We start from the raw sequence: 27,391 nt of genomic DNA on the forward strand, positions 1-27,391 counted from the left end.
CGTCGATTACTTTTCAAGCACAGGTAGCAGACTAACTTGGCAGAAGTGCTGTGCTGCACAGTGCTTTGCAGCGTTGTTTGAAAACCCAGATACACAGTGCAGCCAGAGGTGGATGAGCACCGTGAGCCAGCACTGACCTCTAGTGGACAAAAACAGCCTAGAATCGGTAAAGCCCGTTTAAATCAAAATAGAAAATAACGTCTGCAGTCAGTTCTTCCAGGACTCGTGCTTGGGAACTGTGCAAGCTACAGCCAGCACGCTATCAGGCTTGAAAACAAAGGACTTATCAATTAGGAAGGTCTGACTGTCTGTGTGTCAACAACTATCATACAGAATGACAGAACCAGAGAATCTCATAAATGTTTGGGTTGGAAGGGTTAAAGACCGTGGTTAAAGACCATCTACTCCCAGCTCCCCTGCCATGGGTAGGGACACCTTCTGCTGCATCAGGTCAGTCAGAGACCCATCCACCCTGGCCTTGCAACATCTAGCACAACATCTAGAGGCAAATATTTGTGGCAATAAGAAAACAGTGCACACTTTGAATTTACTAGCAATACAAACATGTCAGCAATTGGTCAGTAACATTAACTGAGGATAAATTCACTCTCCTTTTCAAGTACTTATTAAATAACTGAGCACTGTGGAAACTGTCTCAATGGACATTAGTACAGCACAAATGACAGAGAAAAAATCCTAGGGAAACATGACCATACAAACCAAATTATATTGAGTCTTAGTTTTATTTTTTTTTTTTTACAATCAAAAAATGCTTAAGTTAACATTCAAATGTTTACAATGTCTGCCCCAAAGGACCTTGCTTGCTTCTCACTTTCAAGTTATTTTTGTAAGTGCTTTGATGCTCTTTTTCAAGCTAATCTAAACAAAAACAATCTGAGGCACATCATTTTTTAAGGCTAACCTTCAGCTGAAACATATACTGATGGGCGTACCCAACCTCTTAAAAAGACAGGTTTCCTTTCCTTTAGCAGTAGTGTCAGCCTTAACTTCATTCAGAAGACTCATCCAGAAGATAATGAAGGCTTTGGTTTTGTTGTTGTTGGTTTTTGTTTGTTTGCTTGCTTTTTGTGTGTGTGTGTGTTTTACTGTTACTGTTGGGAGCTGTCCTTTTTTCCTTTGGAACGTGGCTCACACAAGAATTATTGGATCCATATCTTAGACATCTCTTCTTGCTTCAAAATGACAGGGAATGGAAGAAGCAGAAGAATCTTAAGGCCTGTTTACTCTTTCCATCACAAGTCCATGAAAGAAACAACGAAAAAAATCTACCAGGAGAGCAGGATAACAGTCAACACACCAGACTTGTTGTCTAAATACTACTCCAGGGTAAGAAATACTATCTCAGTCTTTGATTGATATGAAGCCAATCTGTGTGCCAAAGTTAGTACCATCACGAAAGTGAGAATAAAATTTATCAGGGTGGCATGCAGTACAGAATGTGATATTTTGGTTCTGGTCTGTGACAGAATCATCTTGGATGTTCTCAGGAAGAATCCCACCACTCTCAAGAAGAATCCTTTAAGAAAGACAAACAGAAAACAGGAATTGTTGTACATCTTTACATTCCTATCGTTCAGACAGCACCTCAAGTACCAATTGAAGGTTGGTCAAGTGCCAATATTGTAGTTGGGACTTTTTTTTTCCCCCAATATTAGATTTAAAAATTGCTTTTCTGCAACCATTAAAATACATAATTTGAGCATTTTTTTATATTTCAGAAGCCAGTATAATAATAAAAATAATATCTGAAACCCAGCTCTGCACATTACTTAGAGAGCACTTTAAGATGGTGAGGACCCTCACCATAGTACTGCTGGGTAATACTCTATTTTGATAATTAATGTGGAATTAACACTACAAGTTCTTTTGCTGTCATCTCTAGTGCAACACAAAAACAGTGTATGTCATGGAAACGTGCTCAGTAGACTTACCTTGTGGCTCTTCTAATATCAATGTAGGGAGTTGCAGAGTCAAAGTGTCTCACACACTTTGGATCAATTCTGTGAAACTCTTTAGCTGATTCGTGAGGTAGTTTATAGCAGCAAGGCCCTACAGAAGGGCCCAGGACCACAAGGATGTCTTTCACGTTACAGCCATATTCAGATACCATTGCATTTACTGTGGCCATAGAAACTCCTAACAACGTGCCTTTCCATCCTGTGAGAAGTAAGAGGTTGAAAAAAAAGTGTAAGTTTTCTCTTGAATTTTATAATAACTAAAAGCATGTTATTATTCAGAGTATAAATGAATAGATACAGCAATTCTCTGTATTAAAAAATAACACATCAACAACTGTCATGATTTTATATGGTGATATGATAGGATAATGTGATATGATTATGCTGTCATCATTTTGTAGTTGTAGAGAGGAGAGTTTGGATTAGGATTCCTGAATTCCTTCTTTCATGTGTCCCATTTTTGGCAGCTAGAACATATATTACAGCTCATCTGATCCTGGAACACTTCAGTGAGAATACATCATAATAGAAATATGTTACAGTGAAAAACACATTTTTATAACATCGTAAAAATATTTTTACTGTTATTATACAAAAAAAAGGAGGCTTAAGTCTCTAGCTTTAGACTTCACACTTTGTCACCGTTCAGAACAAGTAGAAGAAAGTTGAGCTTTGAGTTCTTATGTCTCATTTTGAGTCCTAGGAGGTCTTTGCATTGCACAGGGAGTGTCTCATTCTGATGGATAGGATATCCTAATAACTTTTATTATGTTTTTCAACATCCAAAGACTGACTTGACCTTATACCTAATTGTCTGGATTTGTATGCAGAGCAACACGTGTTCAAGTTAAACATGATTTAAGCAGGGCTGGCCAGGAAGAAAAGGATTTAGGCAAGAAAAACTATAAGATAACTGAGAACCTTGGAAGGAATGTGATGTGGGAATGAGGGCCATAACTTGGGAGATGGAATGTGGGAGTTCAGACTGGAGATTGGAGGTATGCTTAGAGAAGGCAGCAGTGTGGGCTGGAGGAACAGCGTGGTGAGTCAGGGAAGGCAGGATGAGATAGATGAAGAGGCAGCAAGGAAAGGCGCAACTACAGAATGAAATATTTGACAGCTATGAGGTTTAATGCAAAACAGTGTAAAACTTCAAACCCTTAAAACTTTCAAGAGTGGATAGAATTATTTCCATCCCTTCTCCCCATTAAAAACCACAACATTCCCCTCCCTCCAGGACAGCCATGGTAGAATTCTTGTTCCGTTTAATTTCTCTAACCTAAGTATACTAGGTTAGAGAAACCTAGAGAGAAAACAACTTTACTGAAGAAAAATTAAAAGTTTTTATCCCCTTATGAAAATTCACAAATATAAAAGTGTGTATATGAAGGTGTATACTAGCATCAAAGCCATACATTCCCTCTGACCTCATAAATACATCTTTTTTCTTTTAATAAAACAGCCCCAAAACTAAAATTTCACTATGGTATACACATTCTAGCCTAACAGCTTGGGCATAATCTGAAGTCAAGTATTTCCCCAGGTTGTCCTAACCTAACCATCCCTAATTCAGTTGTTTTTTCATTGTTTGGGTCAACCAAATATTTCTTCTGATTCAAAATGATTTGGGGGGAGGGCTCTGGTTTTAAGGACATTTTTTACATATGAAGTTTGATGGGGCAAAGAAAGGATTTATTTGGTTTTGGCTACCTGCTCAGAAAAATAAATGTATAAAGACATAAATTATTATTATTATAGCTATAAAATCAAACAATTTCATAGCTTGGGAAACAAATTATTCCCAAGGCTAGTTGCACCTTCAGTTGCTAATTTTTAATTCTTTGTCCCTTAACAGGGGTCTTCTAGTTATTTTTATTTCTGTGACTTAAAATTCCTACCAGAATGAGCAGCACCACAGACTTTTCTGACAGGATCAGCAAACAGTACAGGTATGCAATCGGCTCCTGGAGCTGCTATTGTAACACCTTTCTGATCCGTAACTATTCCATCATAGCTGTCAGGCTCTGTCTTTCCCATAACACACACAGCATTAGCGTGATCAGTCTGTCAAAACAAAAACAGAATGTGCACAGTGATGAGACAGTAAAAAACATTCTAATGTTTTTTTTGTCCATAAAACACTCTATTCTGCACCAACTGCTCTGCATGGAAATCAGGCATTCCCTTTTTTAAATGACATGCAGATATATCTGTAGAAAGACACCAAAGAAGTGTTGTTTGTTTCCTTTTAAGAGAATCTGCGCTGATCATTTATCTGACTGTTCTACCCTGTGGTAAGTCAAATGTTAGAATATACTTGGAAGAAACAGTGCTGCTTCTCCATATTGCACCAAATGGCTGATAGCTGGGATGGCTGTTCCCACAGATAAACTGCCAGAGTAAATGTTCTAATTGGCCTGCCTTTCACAAGTTCTTGCTGAGAAAGATAAGAATAATGCCTACAGTTTTAGCCAGTGATGCACGAAGGAAGATTTGATCAGTTTATGTAAATCTAGTGTTTGATATGGTACCTTGACTCTGTGAAAAGTCTCTGGGTTAAATCCTGCAGCATTAGCCAGCCTGCGGAGATTTTCTTTAACAACAACTTGTGGGTCCCTCCTCTTAGAACTGCTGAAGAGATTGCAGGAGCTTAGAGCTGGTATGTAGGAGATCCCACCTGTCCTTGTGGTGAATCCATGGAGGAAGATATCATCTGACAAGGCAAAAAGACAACAAACAATTGCTTTTAACAAAAGAAAAGTCCAAATATTATGTGGCTTTATACTGAAGATAATTGGAATTGGTCAAACCAGTTGAGTGCTGCTTTACCTCCTATTTAACTCTGACATTTAAATTGAAGGATTTTAAGTTTCCTTCTTGCTCATAATCACAATCCTCTACAGTCTAGATAGAGGGGTATGAGTGAGATGGAGTTCTGGCAGTTATTGCCTGGCTTTTCATAGAGTTGTAGTGCAAATCCTGGAGAAGAGGCAACTCACAGAGGACAAGGAGAATCTATTTCTAAAGCAACATTCCAAGGTGGCATCTCCCAAGCTTTTGTGGCAAATTAAATATTAGTTCTCAAGACTTCACACAATCTCAAACATCTGTTTGAAGTACACTGAGAGGATCAAGAACTAGTGTTTTTGGAAAATCTTCTGTGTTTACAGTGTAGAGACTTTATTGTGGTCCCGTGCACCAAATAGAATCTCTGTGGGTTTGTTTGTTTGTTTGTTTTTTGGTAGGGGGAGGGTTCTGCATGGCAAAGCTGAACAAAGAGACTCTTAGAACTGCTTTTTGCTATCTTAATAGCTGACATGCTCTGTGACATAATCAGAGTTGAGATTCAGAATGTCTTTTATGGAGTTTGATCAAAAGTCACAGATAAAAACTTGAAGGACAATGAAGGCAGACGGCTTTAAGTAACTAGAGTGCCTTTCAGGTTCTGGTCATTTAAGACCTGTTTTTAGGGAAAAACAGTTCCAAATTTTTGCAGTAGGAAACCCCTCAGCTTCCCTCTGAATCAGAAGACCCCATAATTACACTAATTGAGAGACATACTGCAGTAAACTGGGTCATGCCACGGCAGGGACACTGAGACATGAATCTGATTAACCAGGAGCACATAAGGCTGAAGACTGGGCCAAGCTCTCATCCTGTCTTTCCAGAATATGATGGTAACTCCCAAAGTGTGTAATCCCCAGACAGAGTGGAACTGATTTTACTGCCTGTAATAATGCTAAACCTAGGCTTCTCTTTCCACTGATCATGCCCCAGGTCTGGAACAGACTTTTGCTCTATCTCCTTTGACGCCTTCCCTCTTACAGACATTATTACAGGACTATATAGAGATATTTGCTGCCTAAAGACATTTCCAAATCTTACCCATTTTGAAATTCCCTTGAAGAAATATACTTGCGAACAGTCTACATAAAATCTATTAGCTGCTGTCCACTTTACCTGGGATCAGGGAAGATTTGAGGATGGTGAGCTCCCCCTTCAGACTCGGCAGACTTTCCAAGTACGTCTGAATCTCACTTTGGATGAGTGCCACGTCCTGTGTGGAAAGTGTTTGCTCTTCACTCTGAGGTTCAGTTATCTGTAGGTTATTACAATCTGATGCCACCTGTAAATCCTCAAATTCAAACTGGTAGACTGGAGTAAAGAGATGGTCTATGTATACTTTCATTAATTCTTTCCTTAAGGTAGGGAGAATAATTTTAATGCTGCTTATGTCCTTTTCATCAAGTCTTTGTTTGATGGTGTACAACGCAGCAGCTGTAGTCAGAGCACGTACCACCTCAAGTCTTTTCTGCAGACTCTGGAAGTCTCTCAGAGCTGGAAGCAAGGAATCTTGCTCACCCTTCCCTTCACTGCCCTGCACCTGGCAGCACATGACATAAATAAATGGAGCAGGGATGGAAGAGCACTTCTCAATAGTTTCCAGCGTCCTACATAGCAGTCCTTGGATGTTGTTCTGCAAGACGGCTGGGAGGCTGAACAGATCAATCAGTATTGCTTCCACCATAGTCCAAGCAATTTAAAGATTCCTACAAATAGCCAAAAAAAAAATCCAAGATGACGCCATTACTCCAAACACATAGAGTTATGTTATTAAAGCATTTAATAAAGTATTTAGTGATGTTGTGTAGATAAGGTGACATAGCTATAATTATTGTCTTAGGATATGCTCCACTGCCTTAAAAGAAAACGCAGAAAAAGTACTGCAGCAAAAGAAAATTACAGAAAATGCGAAATATTTTACATTTATTTAAATTTCCCTACCAGCACACTTACCTCAGTTTTATCCCAGATCAGAAATGAGAAAAGGCTCGTCCCAAATACTAGATTTATTGATTCAATTACCCCACATTAACATAATGATCTTCTTGACCTCTGAGTGCTCGGACCTCCTGTAAGGCTAATCAGACAGGAAGGTTTTCATGCTATCAGCTTGCTGGGACTGGAAGATTTTCTAGAACATTTTTTTTTGAGGCGTTTCACACACGTACTGCTGAGGTGGAGCTCATTTCTGATACCCTTCCTGGCAGTATGGCTGTGGGGCTCAAAGCACAGCCACAACTTTCCCGCTGACCTCTGCAAGATTTTTTACACTTCTCCCTTTTGCATAACCAAAAGTATCAATTTGCTCATTTCTGGCTTCTACATCGAGGGGTATGTGTTAGGCACAGTTCTTCTTCTCAGGACACACAGGAGCTCAGCACAGGATAACGAAACTTTACCTAGTAATGCAAGAAATACACACAACCAAATGAAAACAATAAAACACCATGCGCAGCCTCTGGTTTCAGTTTCCTCACTATGCTAGCTGCAGTCTTTGCTCTGAAATCAAGATGCATTGAGATTATTCAAAACCATCCTGTCTTCATGGCTTATCTTGTGCCTCATGGTGTACTTTCATTTTTCTGTGTTGTTATTTTCCCCCCTTCTCTTCTGGACTTCCTTCCTGTCTGCTTTGGAAACCTGCCTATCTCTTTCTTCCTTTTTCTGCTATGAGAGCATATTTTATGTATTGCCTTAAAAGCATCTTATTTTATTTTCTCTGTGTTTGATGATTTTTCACTGTTCCCAGTGAAAACTTCTAGGGGTCTGGCTCATAAGACTGGATCCCTTTTCTTTGGGAACCTGAGCAGATGGCTATTTCATGACTCAGCACTGTGCCTTATCTGGGACGAATGTGACTCAGCTTTATCACCAGTGGGAAGACTCCACAATTATTTAGATTATTCCTTAATGTTGCCATTTCTCTGCACAGGAATGAATTGTGCATGAACACAAATTAATATCTGATCATAGACCCTTGTTTTATTGGACTGTTTATTCAGAGGAGGTTTTACAGAATGCATTCTTTATTTTCTTCATTGTTCTTTCCTCCAGACTGGAAGAAAAACAATCCTGACTGAAAATGATGTTTTCCTTTCTGCGACTTGAACACTTACAAAGATTAATTAGCCACTATCAAAACAGGTGAACGGAAAGCATCAAAATGGGACAGCAGATAAAAGCATCTGCCAAGGAATTTATGACTCTCGATTTTGCTCAGGGTGTTATTTGCACACAACTGATAACAGATTTTAGAGAAGACATCTTGCAAGGGAAACAGTGTTGAAACAGACTCATATCAAACATCATGACTTGGGAAATCCAGAAATTTCTTTCCTTACCCTGACTCTGTGGGAGGTCAGTAAGAATATGACAAGTCCCAACCTAACTATAGCTAAAAGCCTCAGCAAAGGTAGTACAACAGAGGGGTGTAGTGGAAAAACAGATTATTGCTCCACTTCAGATACGTCACCAGAAGAAAGTAAGTGGAGTTCATTGTTGTCCTCACACTTCCCCATGAAAATACCACCAAATAAAGGGTGGAAGGAAAGTGTTTGCTGAGGGAGAGGTAGCTGCCTGCATTGCTAATAAGCTGTCTATGCATTGCAAAAAATCCACAGAAGCAATTATTGAGATGTACACACAGGGAACAATGGGGCTGAGTCACCCTCGTATCCTTCCAGTTTTGCATCACAGTGTTCAACTGAGGTCACTGGTGTCAGAAGTAAATTTGCTTAGACTCGTAATAGAAATTCATGACTGCTTTCTAAGTCCCCCAAACAAAACCCGTCTCAAAATATGGGCTTGCCAAGCAAAGCAACGCTTTGACTTATTAGAAATGCATGCATGGTTATTCAGGTTTTAAGCAACACGCTCTAGGTTCCGTGTTAAATGGAAATTCATGCTGCACATAACTGCATCAGAGAGCATTAAGTGCTCTTATAAAGGAGTTGTGCGTTCCAGTACACAGTGTAAGACAAATACTTGCACAAACTTGAAGCCAAGGCCACCTGTCAGCCATTCCACTCACTCCCTGAAACTGCACAAAAATTTGGAGAGTACTAAGATTCTCTAGCACAGGCTTCAAGAAAATAAAATCAAAGAAAATGACAGATGATGAGAAGCGAGGAAAGGTAAGGAGGGGATCAAGAGTGAAAAGGAGAAATGCAAAGTGAACATAGAAAAGAAACTATGAAGGACGTCAAACCAGGTGGTAGAGAAAAGACAGCCCAGAAAGACATCTAAAAAGTATCTTTCAGAAAACCCAGATGTCCAGTTCTGAAAATTCTCTTTTGGTCTAGACGAGATTGCTGGCAATTTCCTGCATCTGTGAGTCCTATAGATCTTCTTATCTTACAGAAACTCAGAGAACTGACATTATTCTGGGAAACAGAAAAGGAAAGAAATATTTAACATCATGCCAGAGAGAGATGCCCAGAGAAAACATTAAAGCAGTCCAAATCAACAGGCATACGAGCACACTTGCAATAAAATTTCAACAACAAAGCAATACAAACAAACAAACAATTTAAAAGCCTCTTAACTTGGATTAAAACAAAACATTCCGCCTCTCTTAACTTAAGGGTACTTAGGAAAGGTGGAAGAAAGAGAAATCAGCACTTAAAATTAAAAAATTGAAGTACACACAGCTTTTATAAGTCAAGAGTTTCAAACACAGAAATTACTTACAACAGGCAGTCAACTCTTTTAACTTCTTGCAAGATATCATCTGTTACAAACACACATTGCCAGCTTTATATATCTATCTCACTTCGCACAGTCAGTCTTGCAGCTGACTTGTACAAGATGGAAATTCCGATTCTAGGTAAGATTGGAGTGGGAACCTGTATTTCTTCTTCATGATGAGACCCTGCTTTGTTGCTGTCACTACCCCCAGGAAATAACAAACTGTACTGAAGGCATCACCGTGATTAAGGACTAAACCCGGAAGCAGCATTAACCCTGCCATGTAGCTTACTGCTGTCATCACGCGTGCCAGTGCATTCATTTTGCACAATCGCAGATTCAGAGACATATGGCACGCCAAAGCAGAACAAGAAGACAGAGAAGTTAAGGGAACACCTGTGCAGACCAGAAGTTTCCTTTTCTGAGAGATCTGTAAGGCAAGACACGCGTGCTGGCATGTTCCAGTGAAGGATTTAGCAGTCAGGCACGAAAAAGCACATTCAGAAGGGCTCCGATAGGGGTTAAGAGATGCCAGTCTTCACTGCCTGAAATGGGGAAGGAAACTTCTCTTTGGAGCAGCGAGAAATTTTGCAGCGCTTGGTGAAAAAAGCCAGTGTTTTGACAGGGCAATTCAACAGTCAGAAGGCAAGTAGGGGAACAAGGCATTTGTATCAGGGTTTGTCCAAGAATCATATAATAGTAAATACATTTTCTCAGCTGTGTTAAAATCATTGTCATAGAAATGATAAGTATAATAATTTTTCTACGAACTGAGGAATTTGTAAAGTTGGATTTCCTACAAATTGCTTTTCTGTGACTCCAATCCCTCTTTTCCCTTCAAACTGAAATACACCTACATTTCTGCCAGGCCCAGGACATACCTCTGGAGTCCCCTGCCATTTCCCTTCTTGTTTTTTCTTCCAGCATACACTGGGCAAAGGGATGAGAACTGAACTCTTCTCTCATTCAGTCCCAAAGGGAACTGATGTGGCTATCTTGTCCTTCCTCTGCCCAGCAGAGGAAGTTTACATGAAGTACATTTCTAATTTTCATGAGATTTGCAGAAAGCAGTTATCTTTGAGGCTTTCAGCCCACTGTCAAATGTGGCTGAACTAGGGCATGGCATTAAAAATTAACAGCAGGGGCTCGGCAAAGAGAGACCAACAAAGCATTTTTCTTTCCTTTAATCAGATTAAAGAGAAAAAAAAAAAAAGACTTACAGGGATTATTTTCAGTACAGAGTGCTATAGAAGGATAAAGAAAAGGTCTGAAAATTGTCAGGATACAAAACAATACTGAAAATGACAAATTGGGATTACTTCTCCAGCTGGTGTATTATACTGAGCTTCTGCCATCTCATAAAAGGGATGAAGTAAATGCACCATATGCAGAGTTGAGCTGTTAAATTATAAAGATAGTGTAATTTAATGCTAAAATTATTTAGCCTGGAATTGTGAGGAATATCTGTGTAGGCAAGATGGGTCCACAACTGCGCATCAGGACTAGAGGGACTGGCCTCAAGTTGTGCCAGGAGAGGTTCAGGTTGGAAATGAGGAGACATTTCTGCTCAGGAAGAGCAGTCAGGCACTGGGACGGGTTGCCCAGGGAGGTGGTGGAGTCACCGTCCCTGGGGGTGTTCAGGGAAAGGTTGGACGTGGTGCTTAGGGACATGGTTTAATGGGTGACACTGGTGGTAGGGGGATGGTTGGACCAGATGATCGTGGAGGTCTTTTCCAACATTTTAGTTTTTTTTTTTTCTTGGAACTCAACGGCACTCAGAAAAGCTCAGGTCCTCTGCAGTGCACACTGAATACTAACAAATTATGACAGAAAACACAGTTTAATACAACGCCGCTCACTAACTCTGGGTACATAAAAGCGCCGAAGAGCTACATAAACGTGCCCCAACCGCAGGGCAAGCCAGCCCACCCTTCCCCTCTGAGCCCCACGGCGCAGCCTCAACTCCATTTCTGACAGGGCTGCGTCGTTCCCTCAGCTTCAGCTCCGTCTCCTGCCAGGCACAGCCGCCCTCCCCCCGTCCCCTCAGCGCTCTTTGCTCCCCGGCAATGGCCGCCCCCCTTCACACCGCCTCCTTCCCCACCGCCCCATGCCCGGCGGTTTGGGCGGGAAGGCGTGGGGGCGGCCATTACAGCCGCCCTGAGGGGGCGGGAGCGTGTGGGGTGGCCGCCTGGCTCTGCTCACCTCTCTGCGATTTTTGGGTGTTTGGGGTTCTGTGCTGCAAGAGGAAGGGTTTCTCCGTGCTGAAGGTGCTGGGGGAGCACGGTAGAGGAGATAAATGAGGAATGGCCGCACGACAGTATCGACAGCCCTAAATTCGAAATGATAAAGGCGGTTTCCTGGCCAAGCCTTCCAACTTGCAGTTCACCTGTGTGCCACCTAACATACCGAAGGTGCACTTTGTGTCAAGTCACATTTGCATGGTTTCAACACAGTTTAGTTTCACTTTCTATTACAATACAGATTATCTTCATTAATTTATGCTATCTGAAGTGATACCAGGATAGTACTAAATGTTACCTAGTCATTGGGGATTTCTTTGTGAAACTGGTTTGTGGCTTCCAGTGCGACAGCTTTCTCCGTTTGCTTTCTGTCATAAATTAAGGATAGTTTAATAGTTAATACACAGCTGAAATATGGTATATTTAATACGCAGCTGCAGTATGGTAACTGCAATAATATAAATATTCAGGCTAAGTATGAAGAAGTGCTCTAAATTGCATTTAAGATGACTACATTAACATGCACTATGTGACCCTACTCAAGCAGGGGGTTGGACTAGATGATCTCTGGAGGTCCCTTCCAACCTCACCCATTCTGTGATTCCGTGTTTATGTGATTAAAAAAGTAAGGATCTGTTCATTGCAGAAGCCAGAAGAACACTGTAGTATTTTATGGTATAAAACTCTGAAGTGAGAGTTCTAATTCTCAGTCATTGTCTCTGAGCATGTACCCATTGGCAACCTCTTTACCTCTTGGTAATAAAAAATGAACAAAACCAAACTGAGCGTATAGGATTATGTATATGTAGCTAAACAAAATTTAGTATCAGGATGTCCTTACTATTTGTACTCGTACTATTGTACTTTTACATTAACAGTTAGCAATTAAATAAAATGTTGATAACACAATTCGCTTCTCTTTCATGTCTTTGTAGGTCAGCTCTTGTGTAAAATGGCCAAGCAGAATTATCAGTCACTAACTGAAGTGGTAAAACAAGTTGCAGAGCAGCAGCATTTACAGTCATCAGAGATAGAAAAAAACAAAGCAGTTCTTTTCCAATTACAGGTAATAAGCTTTCTTTAGAAGAGTTTAATTAATTTAATTTATTAATTATTTCAGGAAGTATTCCTGGGAACAAGATAAGGTGATTGTACATTTTTTTTTCTGACTGTTTGCATTTAAGTAAGCGTAAGGCAGCTATTCTATTCCTCTGTGTGTTATTTAAGCCTTGCTGAAACTGCATGTGCATCATTATTTGGAAGGTTACTCCTTAGCTAAGACTTCATTGGAGTGTTTTAGCAGAAGTTTTTATTTATTATTATTTTGAGAAAAAAATCTGAAACAGCCAAAACATTAAATAATCAATATAAAGTTAGAGCTTTTTGTATTTTTCATGCTGATTAGCTAAGAAATTAATGGAAAAAAAAAAAAAAAAAGAAAGCATCCTTTTTGTCAGGTTTTCCAAAACTATCATTTTTTCTTAGTGTAAAGACTACTTTTTTTTTTCTTTGTGCAGAGTATTTTTTCTCTGCATGTTTAGTGAATGTCCTAAAGAGTCGTTAAATACCATTTTTATTTTAATTATTTTTATTTTTTAATTATTTTGTTAAACATTAGATTTGTGTAGTATTCCTGAAGACTAAATAATCACTTCTGTTACAATCTCTCACAGAATTTGTTAAGCCTTCAATTGTCATTTAAACTCTGAGGCCAAATGTCTGTCAAGAGACATATATTTAAGTACGAGGAAAACCACAATAGTGTTAAGATGATTTTGAGCATGAGAGAATGCAAAAGGAAATCTTATTATAACATCTGCAAATAGCTCTACAACTGAAACAACCGATAACTGAAATAACTGATATTTGAAATTTTGCACAAAGATAACTTCTCTGAAGGAGCAGTGGAGACTTTTATTGGTTAGGAAGGTCTAATAACTGGCCACACCTTGCAAGAAGATTTCTTCTAATAATATACTGTAATATATATACCTAATAATATTACTGTGACATAATATGATGATGTTGTAACAATTAACTTGTGATCAAGCAACTAAAACAAGAGTTTCAGTTTTCAAAAACCCACAGAACTTTAGAGTCCTAGATAATTCATGTATTCATATCTTCCTCTCCAACATCTTTCTTTTTCTTACACAAACATTAGGAAATTCTATACAAACATTATTGTTAGAAGAACAACTAAATAAAATAGTTGGGAACTGAATGTGGAACTGCTTGCTCATCTTCCAGTCTATTCCCATGTGTATGTGTCACAGTAGATATGTAAAACGTAATTTCTAAAATTGAAAGTCTTTTCTCCAGTAAATTGTGGCAGTGATACTGATCCTGCTAAAACTGTAACCCAGGATTTCCAAATTAAAAGTTATGCAGAAACATTTTGTTCTTAACAGTTGATAATGCCTTATTCTGTTCAAAGCATTGAATAGGATACTTCATGGCACACATAATGCTTCCATTAGAGAAAATATAATAGGCAGCATAAGTCACAGTGCACATTCTCTCACTTAATACACAATAGTTGGATGTTACTTAGGGTGGGATTCACCACAGCAAACTTGCATCACCTACAAATCAGATGTTAAACCCATATTAGTCATCTAGGCTACCTCTGTAGTCAACAGAGAGACAAACATTTCTGAGGCAGCAATTCAACCCTCCCGTCTTATGACGGCATGAAGTACTGCTTCCTGGAACTGTGGGTTTGGTACCATGTTGTTTTAGTTTGATTTTTAAAAAGAGATTCTGTTAAACAAACTTTAAGATTGGGTTTGGTCCATCAAGTACTATGTATCTTGTAAATATGGGGAAATCAAAGTAATTTGAATACTTCATTTCATATTTTAGGCTCAGTCTAAGGCGAGAAGTCCAAGATATTTGTCCATTATGCCTCTAAGGTGATGATTTTAGGAAATAATATCTTTAATTCAAACCCCATTAAGAAAGTGAGGATAAGTTTCTGTTAAAGAAATATAAATTACAATGCTTAACTTGATACCTGGTATCCTCTCAAATAAAAATGCTCTTAAGTGAATGCTGAAATATTTTACAGGCTAAGTTTCAGGAACTAGAAAAAGAAATGAATTCTATTCTGTTAGAAACAAAAACAACAGAAAGGGAAATACATCTGCAAAACGATGCCATAGAAGTGACAAAATATCACTGCGAAAACCTGGAGGCCCAAGTCAGAGCCCTATATTTTGAAAATATGAAGCTGAGGTTTGATGCAGAAACAATACAGGAAGAGTATGAGATGATATTTGCAAGAAATACTGAATATCGGGAAAAAATAAAGGCTCATAAAAATCTCTTTTGGGAGATGGAAAGTAAAATGCCAGTTATGATTGAGCTTGCTAACAAGAAAGCCATCGTCACAGAGCTGAAGACAAAGAAAGAGGGGTTAATGCATGATCTCCAGAATCCAGAAGGCTCTCTTATAAAACAAGTGCAGGTACTATATTTCCTCTTTGACTGATTTCATTTTGATTGATTTAATTTTGGCATAGTTTAGTATGATTATTTTGTCTAATAAGTTTACATCCACGATGGATTGACTAGGGGAATAGAGAATCATTTAAAAGGATAAATTAATTGAAGAAATTAAGACATCAGTCTGCAGTAAAAAAATCATCAGCCCCAGTTACTTGCATATTATTTTAAAGTCTTCATTCTATGAGATTGAATGAACTCAGCTAAGAAAATAATTACAGGGTTATAAATTAAAGTTTATCATTGCCAAGTGATTTGTGGGATTATGTGGGTTGTTGGATAAAGTTACATGTACACTTTTCAGTGTTCACTTTTCGGCAATGGAATATAGCCATGTTTTTATACTTTTTATCTAAGAGCATAGTTCTCGTTTAACTTTGTTGTCAGATAATGAACTACATTTGAGCTGTTTGCCTACAGGAGGTAGATTTGATAAGAAAATTATAAGAAGGAGGAGGCAGAAAGCATTCATTTGTTTTGGTGTTTCAGTCTAACATGGCTGTTCTTATTAGAGCCTAATTGCAAGACTTATTACATGCTAAAATGTTGGAAGTCCCCACCACAAAATTTTGCCAATCTGTGAGCAAGCACATATGAATTTGAAATGAAGTCACAAATTGCCACCATGATGCAACTTGTGTTATTGAAAACGTGGTGTTACTTTATTCAAGTATAGTGATGAAAACAGGCGACTTTTAAAATCTCAATACATGAAGACTATAAACATTGTATTTGCCTGTGAGAAAGAAAACTATCTCAAATATTACAGGAAATATTCACTGATTTTGCAGTAAATTAAATTTAAAACAAAAATATAAGCATACAAATGAATTCAGATTTCTGTGTTGTTACAGTTGTTTGTATATTTTAGAGCAAGAGAGTATCTTTTAAAGTACATAAAACCATATTATTAAGTATTTTAATAATCAATTTTAATTATGATTCTTAAATTATTAATTTAATTCCTAACGATTATTTTAATGTGCAATTGTGTAATAAAGATATTTATCTCACCTTTATTAATGAAGTGAGTCTGTTAAAAGGTGGCAGTTGTAATAAGATGTATTTCGCAACCTTTTAAACAAGGGGATTTCTCTGTTTTAAACCTGCAGGAAGAAATTACACTTTTAAAAAAGGAGATCACATCGGTGAAAGAGTTCATCAATAAAAAAACAGATTTGCTGGAAGAAGAAAAAAAAATGCATGCTAAGCTTAGAAAAGAAATCGAGGTGAGTCATTTCAATAAAATAATATAATTGCAGTTCTCTGATAAAAGGTGGATAGTGCAGATCAAATTTGGAGTACTTTATACAGGGTTGCTGGCCATACATTATTCAAGTACACATAGTAACTGTGCTTTCTTAAGTTCTTGGTATTGCTAGTCTTTCTAACGTTCAGATTTTAATTGTTATTGTGAGATAAAATAAAGCTACGGACATTTTTTGTAAAGTCTCCCAAGAAGGAGTTCAGCTTTTAACTTCTGGAATGAAGTTCTGAAATGAAAGGTGTCACTGAATGGTAGTAAAGTAAGATGTCTGTTTTGTTATTTCTGTAATACTTTTGAAATATTTTAAATCTCACTACTGACTTGATTGTTCATGACTTGTCTCATGGTTCCTGATACCACATTAATGGGAGAATCAATTGCACCAAGAAAATGGTTTTCCAATGAATCTCTCTAATTTGAGTTGACATTAAATTAAAGATAACAGAGTAGCTAATATGTAGCTGACAAGATAAAATTCTGATAAATAGTTAAATGCTTCTCTCTTTAGGTAATTGAACTCTATTTTATGTTTTGTTCTATACTAAAATACTTTGCATGTCTGCATGGGTTTTAGTTTGGAAGTTTCACATCATTTATCTTGTTAATTCAAATAAATTCCACAAAATGTAATGATAAAAGCTTGATAATATAAAGATTAACAGAACTGGGGTTAGCTCTATTGCCATTGTAAAATGCCGGAGAAAAAAAGAATTATCACTTGTGTTATGGGAAATGGCAGAGAATTTTTAAACTGAAGAGCAAAGCACAGCCACTTTAGTCTCTGCTATTCAGCGTCTGAAAAAATAATTTATTACCAAGGCAACAGCTTCCTAATAAAGTTCTCTAAATCCATGCTGAAATTAGGCAGCCTAAAAATAATGTTCTGTTCTGTTATCAGAACCAATTAAGTAGTGAAGGTTAATGTATTTTTTCAGTTGTTTGGATTATAAGATCTTTCTGCCTCAGAAGGAAGCAGGATTAAAAATCAAATGTTTCAGGGTATTATTTTCTATTAAGAGTTCTCTAGAAAATAGTCCAACTTTTAATGTACAAACTAACAATGAACAAGCAGAAACATTAATACCCAGCAGCCCTCAGCACAAGCCAGGAAAGAATACTTAGTGCAAGCATGTGAATAAAGGGAGGTATTGGAGATGTGGATGAAGATCCACTGAGCTGCAAGGTTGGGATTTGGCTCAGGACACCTAAAAGTGGTTGGCTCAGTGTAAGTGGCTGCACAAGTCAGTTCCCATTATAATCAATGGAGGTGTAGTCAGTCCAATTAATAAAGTCAAGAGATCAGTTGGCCAAATGTAGGTGCTCATGGCACCTACAGGTGAGCCACATAACCTAGTCTTTCTGGACTTCTATAGTATGTATAATACTATAGGTCTCTAATGATCAAAACATGATTGTAGACATGTAGGGTAGGTCACACCTCAAAAGCCAGGTGTCAATCTACAAACTGACCCCACCTCAAGGCTTCAGAGTTTGTCATAGTACTTTTACATCTTGCATGGATTTTCAGCTTCTTGCAGTGCTTGGGCCAGGAGTAACTGGCCTCCCCTCATAAATTTGCAGAGAAGATGTGAGCTTCCAGGTTTCTGAGCCTTCAGATAAAGGAAATCATTATGTCTGGTTAAGAAGTTTGTTGTTGCTGTAGAGTTTCTTGGAGCCTTGATTCAGCAATGATTTTAAGCACTCGTCAAAGTTTGCCCCTATACAGCCCTATACTTCAATGCCTACAGAATTCCTGTTGAAGCAATGGTGAGAGGTAGTACTCAAGCTGCATGGACTGAATTCCCACTTTGCCTAAGTGTTATCTCAGGTTTCCCACAAAAATTTCCCCAGGTAAACACATTGTCCAGGAATGTGATTTGGAATGCCTTTCTAAAGCAGATGTTCTGAATCATTAAAAGGTGAACTTTGGAAATTAAAAAGAAAATATGGAAGAAACATCTTTCTGCAAGGAAATTTGTCCCTTAAGGTTCCTTTCTTCCAAGGAAAGTCTGTGCTCTGACATGGCTAATTTGTATGCTGTACACTTAGTTTCTAAACAGGGGAAGCATCCCTGTTATAACAGGGGTAGCAGTGAATGTCTAAGTATTCTGTAGGCCATGTCTCATTCTCTTTCCTAAATCACAGCCCCAATACCTCTCTCTTAAAAAGCCTAGCCAATTCCCAGGTTTGGATAGGGAAAGGTCAATAGATGAGGGTGATTACTTCTGTAGAGATGACGATTCAGTCATAGTAACTACTACAAGACAACCACAAATAATAGAAAATAGGTTGTAATATTAATTAATTAGAAAAGAAAAGCTCTAAAGAATGTCTGTTCTCCTACTGCTCTCTTTTCCCCACATCATCGTGCAGCTTTATTATTCTTGACAGGCGTTTGTCCATCCTATGCTTAAAGGACTCCAGTGGTGGAGATTCCACAAGTGCCCAGACAATGTATTTTCTAATGATTAACTTACACGTACACGATGCCTAATAAAAGAGCAAAGTCCTCTTCTCTGGTTTTCAGTAAGCATATGAGTGCTCCTCGTCTTAGTGGATGTTCCAGACAATTCCCAGCAAAGAAGCTAGAGACACATTTCTAAGAAGCGTGGATAATATTGGTCATAAATGTTTCAAAGCTGTGTGACGTAGTCCTTGGTAATGTTCAGATCTGGCAAGCACTCATTTGGATGACTGAATCTGACTGCATCCCTAGAAAAGTTGTGAAGGATTATAGCGGAGAGCTAGGCAGCCCATCACCAGTAAAACAGGGCAGTGTAATTAATGAAACAAAAGTGAAGAAGTTACTTAGTTATATGTGAAATGTAAGCAATGAGACTTACAGAAGTCACTGGCAATGTAATTCCGTTGCAGCTCTATGCTGTCATGTGTGGAATTAATAAACCATAATGTTTCAACAAGCAGACGTAAGAAGAGTTAAATACTACCACTCAAATATCATTCAAATTAGATTGAAGCCAATTTTCCTTAAGTGAATAGGCAATATTTACATTTTTATTACAATAAATATCTCACATTTTTACACTTCAGAATGCAAATCTCTACAGGGTTGCCTGTGGGAGCAATACTTCTCAAAATAATGCAGCATTGAGGGCAAAATTGATATGGTACTGAATTGTTAGAGTTTTGCCTTACTAAGCAAAAAATACCTTTCTGAGTGCATTGCAACAGTGAAGGTGCTACTACGTTTAGGTTACCTCATTTGTATTCCAACTTATACACAAGCACAGCTGTCAAAGAATGAAAATTTCATCCTTTCTCACCTCTTACTCTGGAACCTGAAGTGGTCCACGTACAAAGTCTTGCCACAGCTCTAAGATGCTCGCTTATGAATCTTTGGGTGGGATTTATTTTGTTAAACATCTACAAAACAGGTCTCTACACTGAACTCGTCACCTAAGCTCTTAGTGGGAAACAGCCTTTTTTTCTTTTCTTTTTATCTATCTATCTATCTATCTATCTATTTATTTATTTATTTATGGGAGAAAGAGACATGACTGATATTGCTCTAAAGCAGATGACTGATACTATCCTAAAGCAGATAACTGCAATAAATCAGGTGAGTGGCTTCTTAGATGTTTCTGTGTTTCTTCGGTATCTATAAAGTCATCATGAAATGACACAGTCAAATGTCAGAATCCACACTTACACAGTTAGGTGAGGTGAACCCACCTCTGTAAATACAATTTTACTTGAAAAAACATTTGATGTGTATTTTATTCTATTTTATCAGGTACAGAATAAGAGATATGATGCTATTCTAAAACGTTTGCATTGCCAGCTGAACAAACTCCATTCAAATAAAAGACAATGGCACTGGAACATTCAGCAGATGGAGAAAAAGGCAGCAGAACTAAGAAAGTGTCTTGGAGTAGTGGAGTTATAGAGTAACCATAACCATAACCTAATGAAGCTACAATGGGGTACAATAATGTGGGTAATACTTTCCAGACAGATTAGGCTGTTTTTTGTTTGTTTTCTTTTCTTTTGGGAATGCTACAACAGTGAAGTAGTCCAATAGCTATCTATCTATTTTTTTTTTATTTAAGCTTTTCTCACTTTAACTGTGTGACCCAGACTAGGCAGAGCTCAATCTGTAATGCTTTGAAATATTTAGAATAACTTAAGGCCAGGAGAAGAATATCAGTATTATCAATATTATGTTATCAATAATTCTATGTTATCAGTATTTTCAGGTGTTTACAAAGTATGTGCCAATTTTATTTTAAAACTCCTTTAAAGTCAAACAAACAACATTTGAAGAGCTCCTTTCTATTTGATTAGATCTCTGAAGATTGAGATCTACTTTTATTTTCCTACAGAAAAAAACAGTATCAGCATATATTTGCCTTCTTGGGCTATCAAAGCTCTGATGGCCTATATTTTGCTGAGCAGGAAATTCATATAGATGATATCACAGCCCGTTTGCCCTGTGTCTGCCAGAATGTCCTTGTGTGGGGGACAAGGTGGACATAGGCTTTCCTGCTATAAAAGGCTTGGCAACAAGTGTATTCAGATGTGGGGTACAAACAGGCTGATTTCAACTGGCAAACATATGTCTCCCAAGTAGTTAGTAAAGAGGAATGAATACATGAGGAGCTTTTAAAAGCTCCAGACAGCTTTTAAAATGGAATTCGCCATCTAGAGACAGTAATGCATTGCAGATCATTGATTTTAGAGGAACTGACAGAGCAGAGGATCTGAACTAATACTAGTCATCTAACACCTAAGTGCTGAATATTAGGTGAGATTATTCTCAACATAAATGACCACATATTAAAAGCTCTTGTTAAAATAGAGAGTAGTGGATATTTTTCTTTGCCTTGTTTTTATTATGTGCTTGGCGTTTGAGGAATTTACAGTACTTTGTCTGTTCTTACACTTACGGTAATAGTCCTGTCTGGTTGTAACCTGTAACATTTATCTGTTCTGTGAATGTAGTTAGCTTTTTATTTGAGGTATTGTATTACATAATTTAAATGTATCTTTACACCTGAATAGAAAATGAACATTTTAGCGAACTGTTTACTATTAAAACTGTTAAACTGCCTATATGTTGTCAGTGTAGGAAAGCAAACATTAAAAAGAAATGCTAATATTAATTTCCTTTGGATACTCATATATTCATGGATACTTATATTTACCTGTGTATTTTATTTAATATAAAGTGATTTGAAGCAACATACTGACTCATGAAGGCTCTCTCTCAACTTTAGTTGTTAGACTCGGGTTAGTTTGGCATGGTTGTTTTCCCTCATGACTTTATCAGCCAAATTACTATTTCCATCCTGATAATCTCTCTGGAGAGGTTTTCTGCCTACCTGGGGCCCGCATTTGTGATATTACAAAGAGGCTACCAGGCTTGGTGAGGCCAGAAGTCTAGCACCCATTCCTATTCTTACATGTAGGGTCAAATGAGTCTTGGAATAAAGAGGCTCCAAAATACCAAAAAGGGACTTTATGTCCCTCAGAAAGATGTTGAAGGGATCGTGAGTGCAAGTTCATGTTCACCTCTGTCTTCCCAGTTGGAAACTGGGACCCAAGAGGAAGGAGACAAATGGATCAAGTGAACTATTGGCTGCGTGGCTGGTGCCATGCTCAGAGTCTTGGGTTCTGTGATCTCAGACACTCTTCAGACAGACCAGGCTTGCTGACACTGGATGGGGCACACTTAACCAGGTAGGATAAGAGTGTTCTGGGCAGCAAGGTGGCAGAGTGTATTAGCAGGGCTTCAAACTAGATGTGGTGGGGGAAGAGGATGTACTTCTGAGTGACGGGAGTGAACCTGGGAGCATTGTCACTTTAGGAAACAACAGGGAAACACTTGGGAACTGTCCCAAAGCAATTAGCAAGGCTTTCTCTGAAAAGGTGATATGACTGATAGCCCAGCTGAAGTGCCTCCACGCCAACGCACGCAGAATGGGGCACAAACAGGAGGAGTTGGAAACCACGGCGCTGTCAAGATGACACAATTAGAAAGCTATCACCTGATAGCTATCACGGAAATACGGCGGGATGAATCACACAACTGGAACAGTGGAATAGAGGGCTATAAGCTTTTCAGAAGAGATTGGCAGGGAAGGAGGGGCAGGGGTGTAGCCTTCTGTGTTAGGGAATGGATTGATTGCAAAGAGATGCCTCTGAGAAGCAGCCACAGATAGGTTGAGAACTTGTGGGTAAAAGTTAAGGACTGGATCAATAAAGGACACCTTGTGGCTGGGGTCTACCACAGGCTGCCTGAGCTGTTGATGAGGCCTTCTAGCTTCAACTACAAGAGGCATCATGCTCGCATGCTCTCACCTTGACGGGGGACTGCAACCACCTGTCTGTGAGCTGGGGAAGCCCCACAGCAGGCTGTGAGCAATCCAGGAGACTCACAGAGTGTGTTGAGGATAACTTCCTGGCCCAGGTATGAGACAACCCAACCGGAGGAGAAGCGTCACTGGGCCTGGTGCTCACCAGTGCAGATGAGCTCATTAAAGAGGTTAAGACTGGAGGTTAAGACTAAAGAGGTTAAGAATGGATGGAACTGAGCTTGGCGAGGGATGCAAAGAATGGCAGGAAGGGATTCTCTTGGTACGTTGGCCAGAAAAGAAGGGACAAGGAGGGTGCCCCCTCTGATGGGTTAGAGGGGAAAACAGGTAACAACAGACATGGAGAAAGCTGAGGTACTCAGCAACCTCTTGGCCTCAGTCTGCACTGCCAGTCAGGCTTCCAACATCTCGAATCACAGAACGTCTGGGCAAGCTTTGGTTGGGGCATCAAAGTCCCTCCCACTGCAAGCAAAGAGCTGCTTTGAGACCACCTGGTGGAACTGAACAGGTACAAGTTTGTGGGGCCTGATGCCATACATCCCAGGGTCTTGAAGGAATGGGCTGATGGAGTTGGCCTCTTTCTATCTTATTTGAAAAGTCCTGGCAGTCAGGTGAAGTTCCTTGTGACTGGAAAAAAGGAAACGTCACTCCCATTTTAAATCAGGGTCAAAAGGAAGTCCCAGGGAACTGCAGAGCTGTGAGCCCCACCTCAGTGCCTGGGAAGATCATGGAACATTTCCTCCCGGAAGCAATGTTAAGGTAGGTGCAGGACAAGGAGGGGATATGAGACAGCCAGCATGGCTTCACCAAGGACAAGTCATGTCTGACTTATCTGGTGGCCTTCTATGGTGGAGTGACTGCATCAGTTGACAAGGGAATACCAACCAATATCATCTACTTGGACTTTTGTAAGGCCTTTGACACAGTCCCACATGACATCCTGATCTCCAGAGTGGAGAGAGAAGGATTTGAAGGGTGGACCATTCAGTGGGTAAGGAATTGGCTTGAAGGCTGCACCCAGAGAGTGGTGGCCAATGGCTACATGTCCAGGTGGAGACCAGTGATGAGGTGTTCAAGACCAGGCTGGATGAGGCCGTGGGCAACCTGATTTAGTGGGTGTCGTCCCTGCCCATGGCTGGGGGGCTGGAAGGAACTAGGTAATGTTTAAGGTCCCTTCCAACCCAAGCCATTCTATGATTTTATGGAACAGGCTACTTTCCTTAACACAATAATGTAGAAATAAAACCCTCAATATCCTATGCTATAGTAACTGTAATGTGATAAGAATAATTTGATTGGTTAGAACTTTTAAATCTGATTTATTTTAAATGAAGAAAAAGAGAGACATCAGAAAATTTACCCCAATCTTAGTTACCTTTCTGTTCTGATGTGACTCATTCATTCATTGCTTCTAAGTCCATCCAGAAAGCACCAACAGAACTTTGGTCATTTATGCTGCACATAACTGAAACAATAACAACTGTCTTCCCTACGCACAGCTAAACAGCTGATATTTGATTCATGCATATCTTCCAGAAAGGGCTCTAGAGAATTTGAGAATTTACTGCGTTTTTGTTAGTTTCAGTGATTAACTGTTCTTTTTGTTTATTTGTTTAGTATCATTTCAAATTTGAATTTATTCAGCCATGCAGTCAAGTAAGTGTACTTTATAGCAGGTAGTTTCTCTCCACTAAATGATTAAAAAATAAATAAATCACTGTCTGCTTACTGAATTAAATTGTTCAAGCCTGTCAAAGTTATTGACTGTCAAATCTGAATGAGAGCTTAATCTTAATGTATATCCCCCAGAAAGGTACAATATCCAAAATTCTCACCCAGGGTATTAAGGTGACATTGTCCTGCTGGTATTAAGGTGACATTACATTGTACTGCTTTCACAGTCAGTTTCTAATTATTTCTGTACCAGAACAACCAGTGCATGAAGATACATTTCTTAGCAGCTACACAAAGTAAATTAACAGAAATTACTTTGATGCTTACTATTGTATTAACATGGTTATAATGTCACAGTTTGACATTGTGCTTTACTACCAGTTTGAAACTACTCTAGACAACAATCCAAACCTTCTAACTTAATGAAAATTTCACACCTTATTTTTCTTTTTGACCAAGAAAAATTTTCATTATTATTTCTCTGGGTAATAGGCAATTTCTTTGTATCAACACACTTCCAAGACATTTCATTAATATCAAAATAAATAACTTAGTAAATAACTTAGGCCTACATTTTACCTGTTTGTTGTTGTATTATTTTTATAACCTGTTCTCAGTAAATTTCAGTATCTCATTGAAACTTCCATGCTTATTTGCACATCTTTTTAACTGGTTTAGAATCGTTTAACAAAGGTGAACACGTGAAGTGTATGTAATACTCCAGTTAGCTCTATGCAGAGGAAAGGTTTCCTTCTCCTACATAGACTTTCCTATCATCCAAAGCCTAAACTTTCTAATACTCCTTTTGACTCTGTTCTTCCCAAGAAAGCTCATGATCTTGTTTACTGGAGTCCTTAATATTTTTAAGGTATCTCAGCTATCAAATCTGTTTCTCAATTTTCTTGCCACAAAATATAGATAAAATTTAACCATTTTATTTTGCTGTGTATGTCTATGCTATTTACAACCGTTCTTCCATTAGCAATTATACTGGAACTAAGTTTATCTTATATTCCGTATCAAATAAAAATATTAGTATTGGTCCTAATAAATATGTCTGCAGAGTCCTAGTGTAAATACCCCCTTATATGTTGCAGCTTCTTTGACAATTGTTTGTGGGAATGTGTTAGTCAGTCCTTAATCCATTTTACTTATGCTTTTCCAACCACATGGAGTATGAACTCTTAAATACAAATGTTGTATTTGTAAATGTTGTAAATGAAGGCCACCGTCTTCCAAGAAGTCTGTTCCATCTCTGAAATAACTTGTTAGAGGATATAAGCTCCAACTGCTAATGTCATCCTGCATCACCATCCCAGTTAAATGCCAGCTGAGGGCTCTTATCCCACATAAACATACTATTTGTGCATTAATTCAACTACCTGGACACCTAAGCAAATTTCATTTCTCAACTTTGAGGCTTTGTTGTCTATCTTCACCGAATTTGTAGAAGTTTAGTCACTGAGTACAGCTGGAATGTACATTTGGTTGTTTAGTGTGCTAAGTTTTTACAGGATGAAATGCATTTGGCACACTTCTGATTAAACAGAACTTTGTATCGCACAGCATTTACAAATTTTCCCATGTGCAGCATTCCAAATTTAGAATTGTAATATTTAACAGATAGATAATAAAAATAAGAAAGGCACAAACATTTTACTAGTGAATTCTACTTCACCAGGAGAAAACTCATCAGGGAAAAAATCAACAGAAACAGGGAAATAAAAGTTACTGTCTTCTCTAAACTATTAGCATTCTATCCAAGATATGAAAAAGGAAATATATGCAGCTTTCTATAAAAGTGTCTAGTTCCAGCAAATCCTGGAAGCCTGTTGAGGCGGATTTTTCTTGGTACAGTGACGTTGAACAGTAGTAGCTTGATCTCAGGGCATTTTTTCCCCTTAACGAGCAAACACAGACAGTAGGAGAATGATTTATGATTTTCGGGGAATAGCTCAGTGAATGCACTTTGTGCTCTTTACATAAGGCTCTCCCAGCTCCCAGTGCAGAAGCACGCCACCAAACCCATATCAATCATTTCCGAGGATGGGTGTGGGGCTAAGACGGGAACTTTGGGCTTTGGCGCTCTGCAGGCAGAAGGAAGAGGAGTGACTGCCCACTCTGAAGAGCAAAACAAACAGCAAGCAGCAACAAGCATGTTAATAAGAGTGTGAGAAAACTTACCAACCAGTGAGTCCTACCTGCCACTTAGCAAAAGTTTGAGGAAACTGGTGATCGATTCCAACGATATAATGTAAACGAGTAGGAAAATACCACCGAAACTCCACACAACAGGGAAATAATACAGCCTTCTTTTTTTTTTTTTTTTTTTGATCATGTCACATGATGCAGGAATGTGTATGGATGGGTGCTAAAGGGAAGGATTTCCCCATGTTGTAAGCTGACACCCCACATGAAACCCTTTCACGTGACCCAGCAACAACCTCTGGTGCTGAAGCAGAGGAAGTGTATTAGAAAATATGAAAAGTACCTGCTAAGATCATCAAGTTCCCATCAAGGCTACATTCAGTAAACAACAGAAAAGGGAAGGTGGGCTGGAGACAGTCACTGATGTTATGTTGCTTTGCCTCTGGTGCAGAATTTACTTTGGTCATCAAAACAGAGGACACATTTTCAGAGAGCCATGTGCATGAGGCTGTGACAGTATGCAGTGCCTGCTCTTCTGCTGTGGTTCATACGTGAAGCTTCGGGGGAAGAATTGTGGCTGTACCATGCATCAGTGTAAGGCTGAAAAAAATCTTTCAGAATTAACCAGTTTTCTAAAATTCACGGATATATCTTTATCAAAGTAATTATTTGATCCTTCATTAAAAGGATCATATTTGCAGCTGCAGCGTG

General features: G+C 38.7%; 2 protein-coding genes across 9 annotated transcripts; one reads left to right on the forward strand and one right to left on the reverse strand.

Annotated features, from left to right (window-relative positions):
- Positions 1-1,242: 1,242 nt before the first annotated feature.
- Positions 1,243-20,430, forward strand: CCDC122 (coiled-coil domain containing 122; the record flags this gene model as incomplete). The annotated part of the gene is made up of 5 exons (XM_082784688.1): positions 1,243-1,347; positions 12,685-12,815; positions 14,820-15,218; positions 16,369-16,485; positions 20,278-20,430. Exons 2-5 carry the CDS (start codon positions 12,702-12,704, stop codon positions 20,428-20,430), a joined length of 783 nt encoding a protein of 260 aa, XP_082640814.1. The 5' UTR covers positions 1,243-1,347; positions 12,685-12,701.
- Positions 1,340-26,908, reverse strand: LACC1 (laccase domain containing 1). Of its 8 annotated transcripts, XM_082784680.1 has the most exons (7): positions 26,734-26,908; positions 16,271-16,362; positions 5,940-6,529; positions 4,511-4,692; positions 3,878-4,043; positions 1,953-2,178; positions 1,340-1,537 (listed from the first exon to the last, which is right to left on the reverse strand). In XM_082784680.1, exons 3-7 carry the CDS (start codon positions 6,505-6,507, stop codon positions 1,363-1,365), a joined length of 1,317 nt encoding a protein of 438 aa, XP_082640806.1. In that variant the 5' UTR covers positions 6,508-6,529; positions 16,271-16,362; positions 26,734-26,908; the 3' UTR covers positions 1,340-1,362. The 8 variants fall into 8 exon arrangements, with proteins under 8 accessions (XP_082640806.1, XP_082640811.1, XP_082640810.1 ...); XM_082784685.1 differs by lacking the exon at positions 16,271-16,362; XM_082784684.1 differs by lacking the exon at positions 16,271-16,362 and having other exon boundaries at positions 26,717-26,908.
- Between the last annotated feature and the right edge of the window lie 483 nt (positions 26,909-27,391).

This window comes from Aythya marila, assembly GCF_965140915.1.
Source record: "Aythya marila genome assembly, chromosome: 1".
NCBI lineage: Eukaryota > Metazoa > Chordata > Aves > Anseriformes > Anatidae > Aythya > Aythya marila.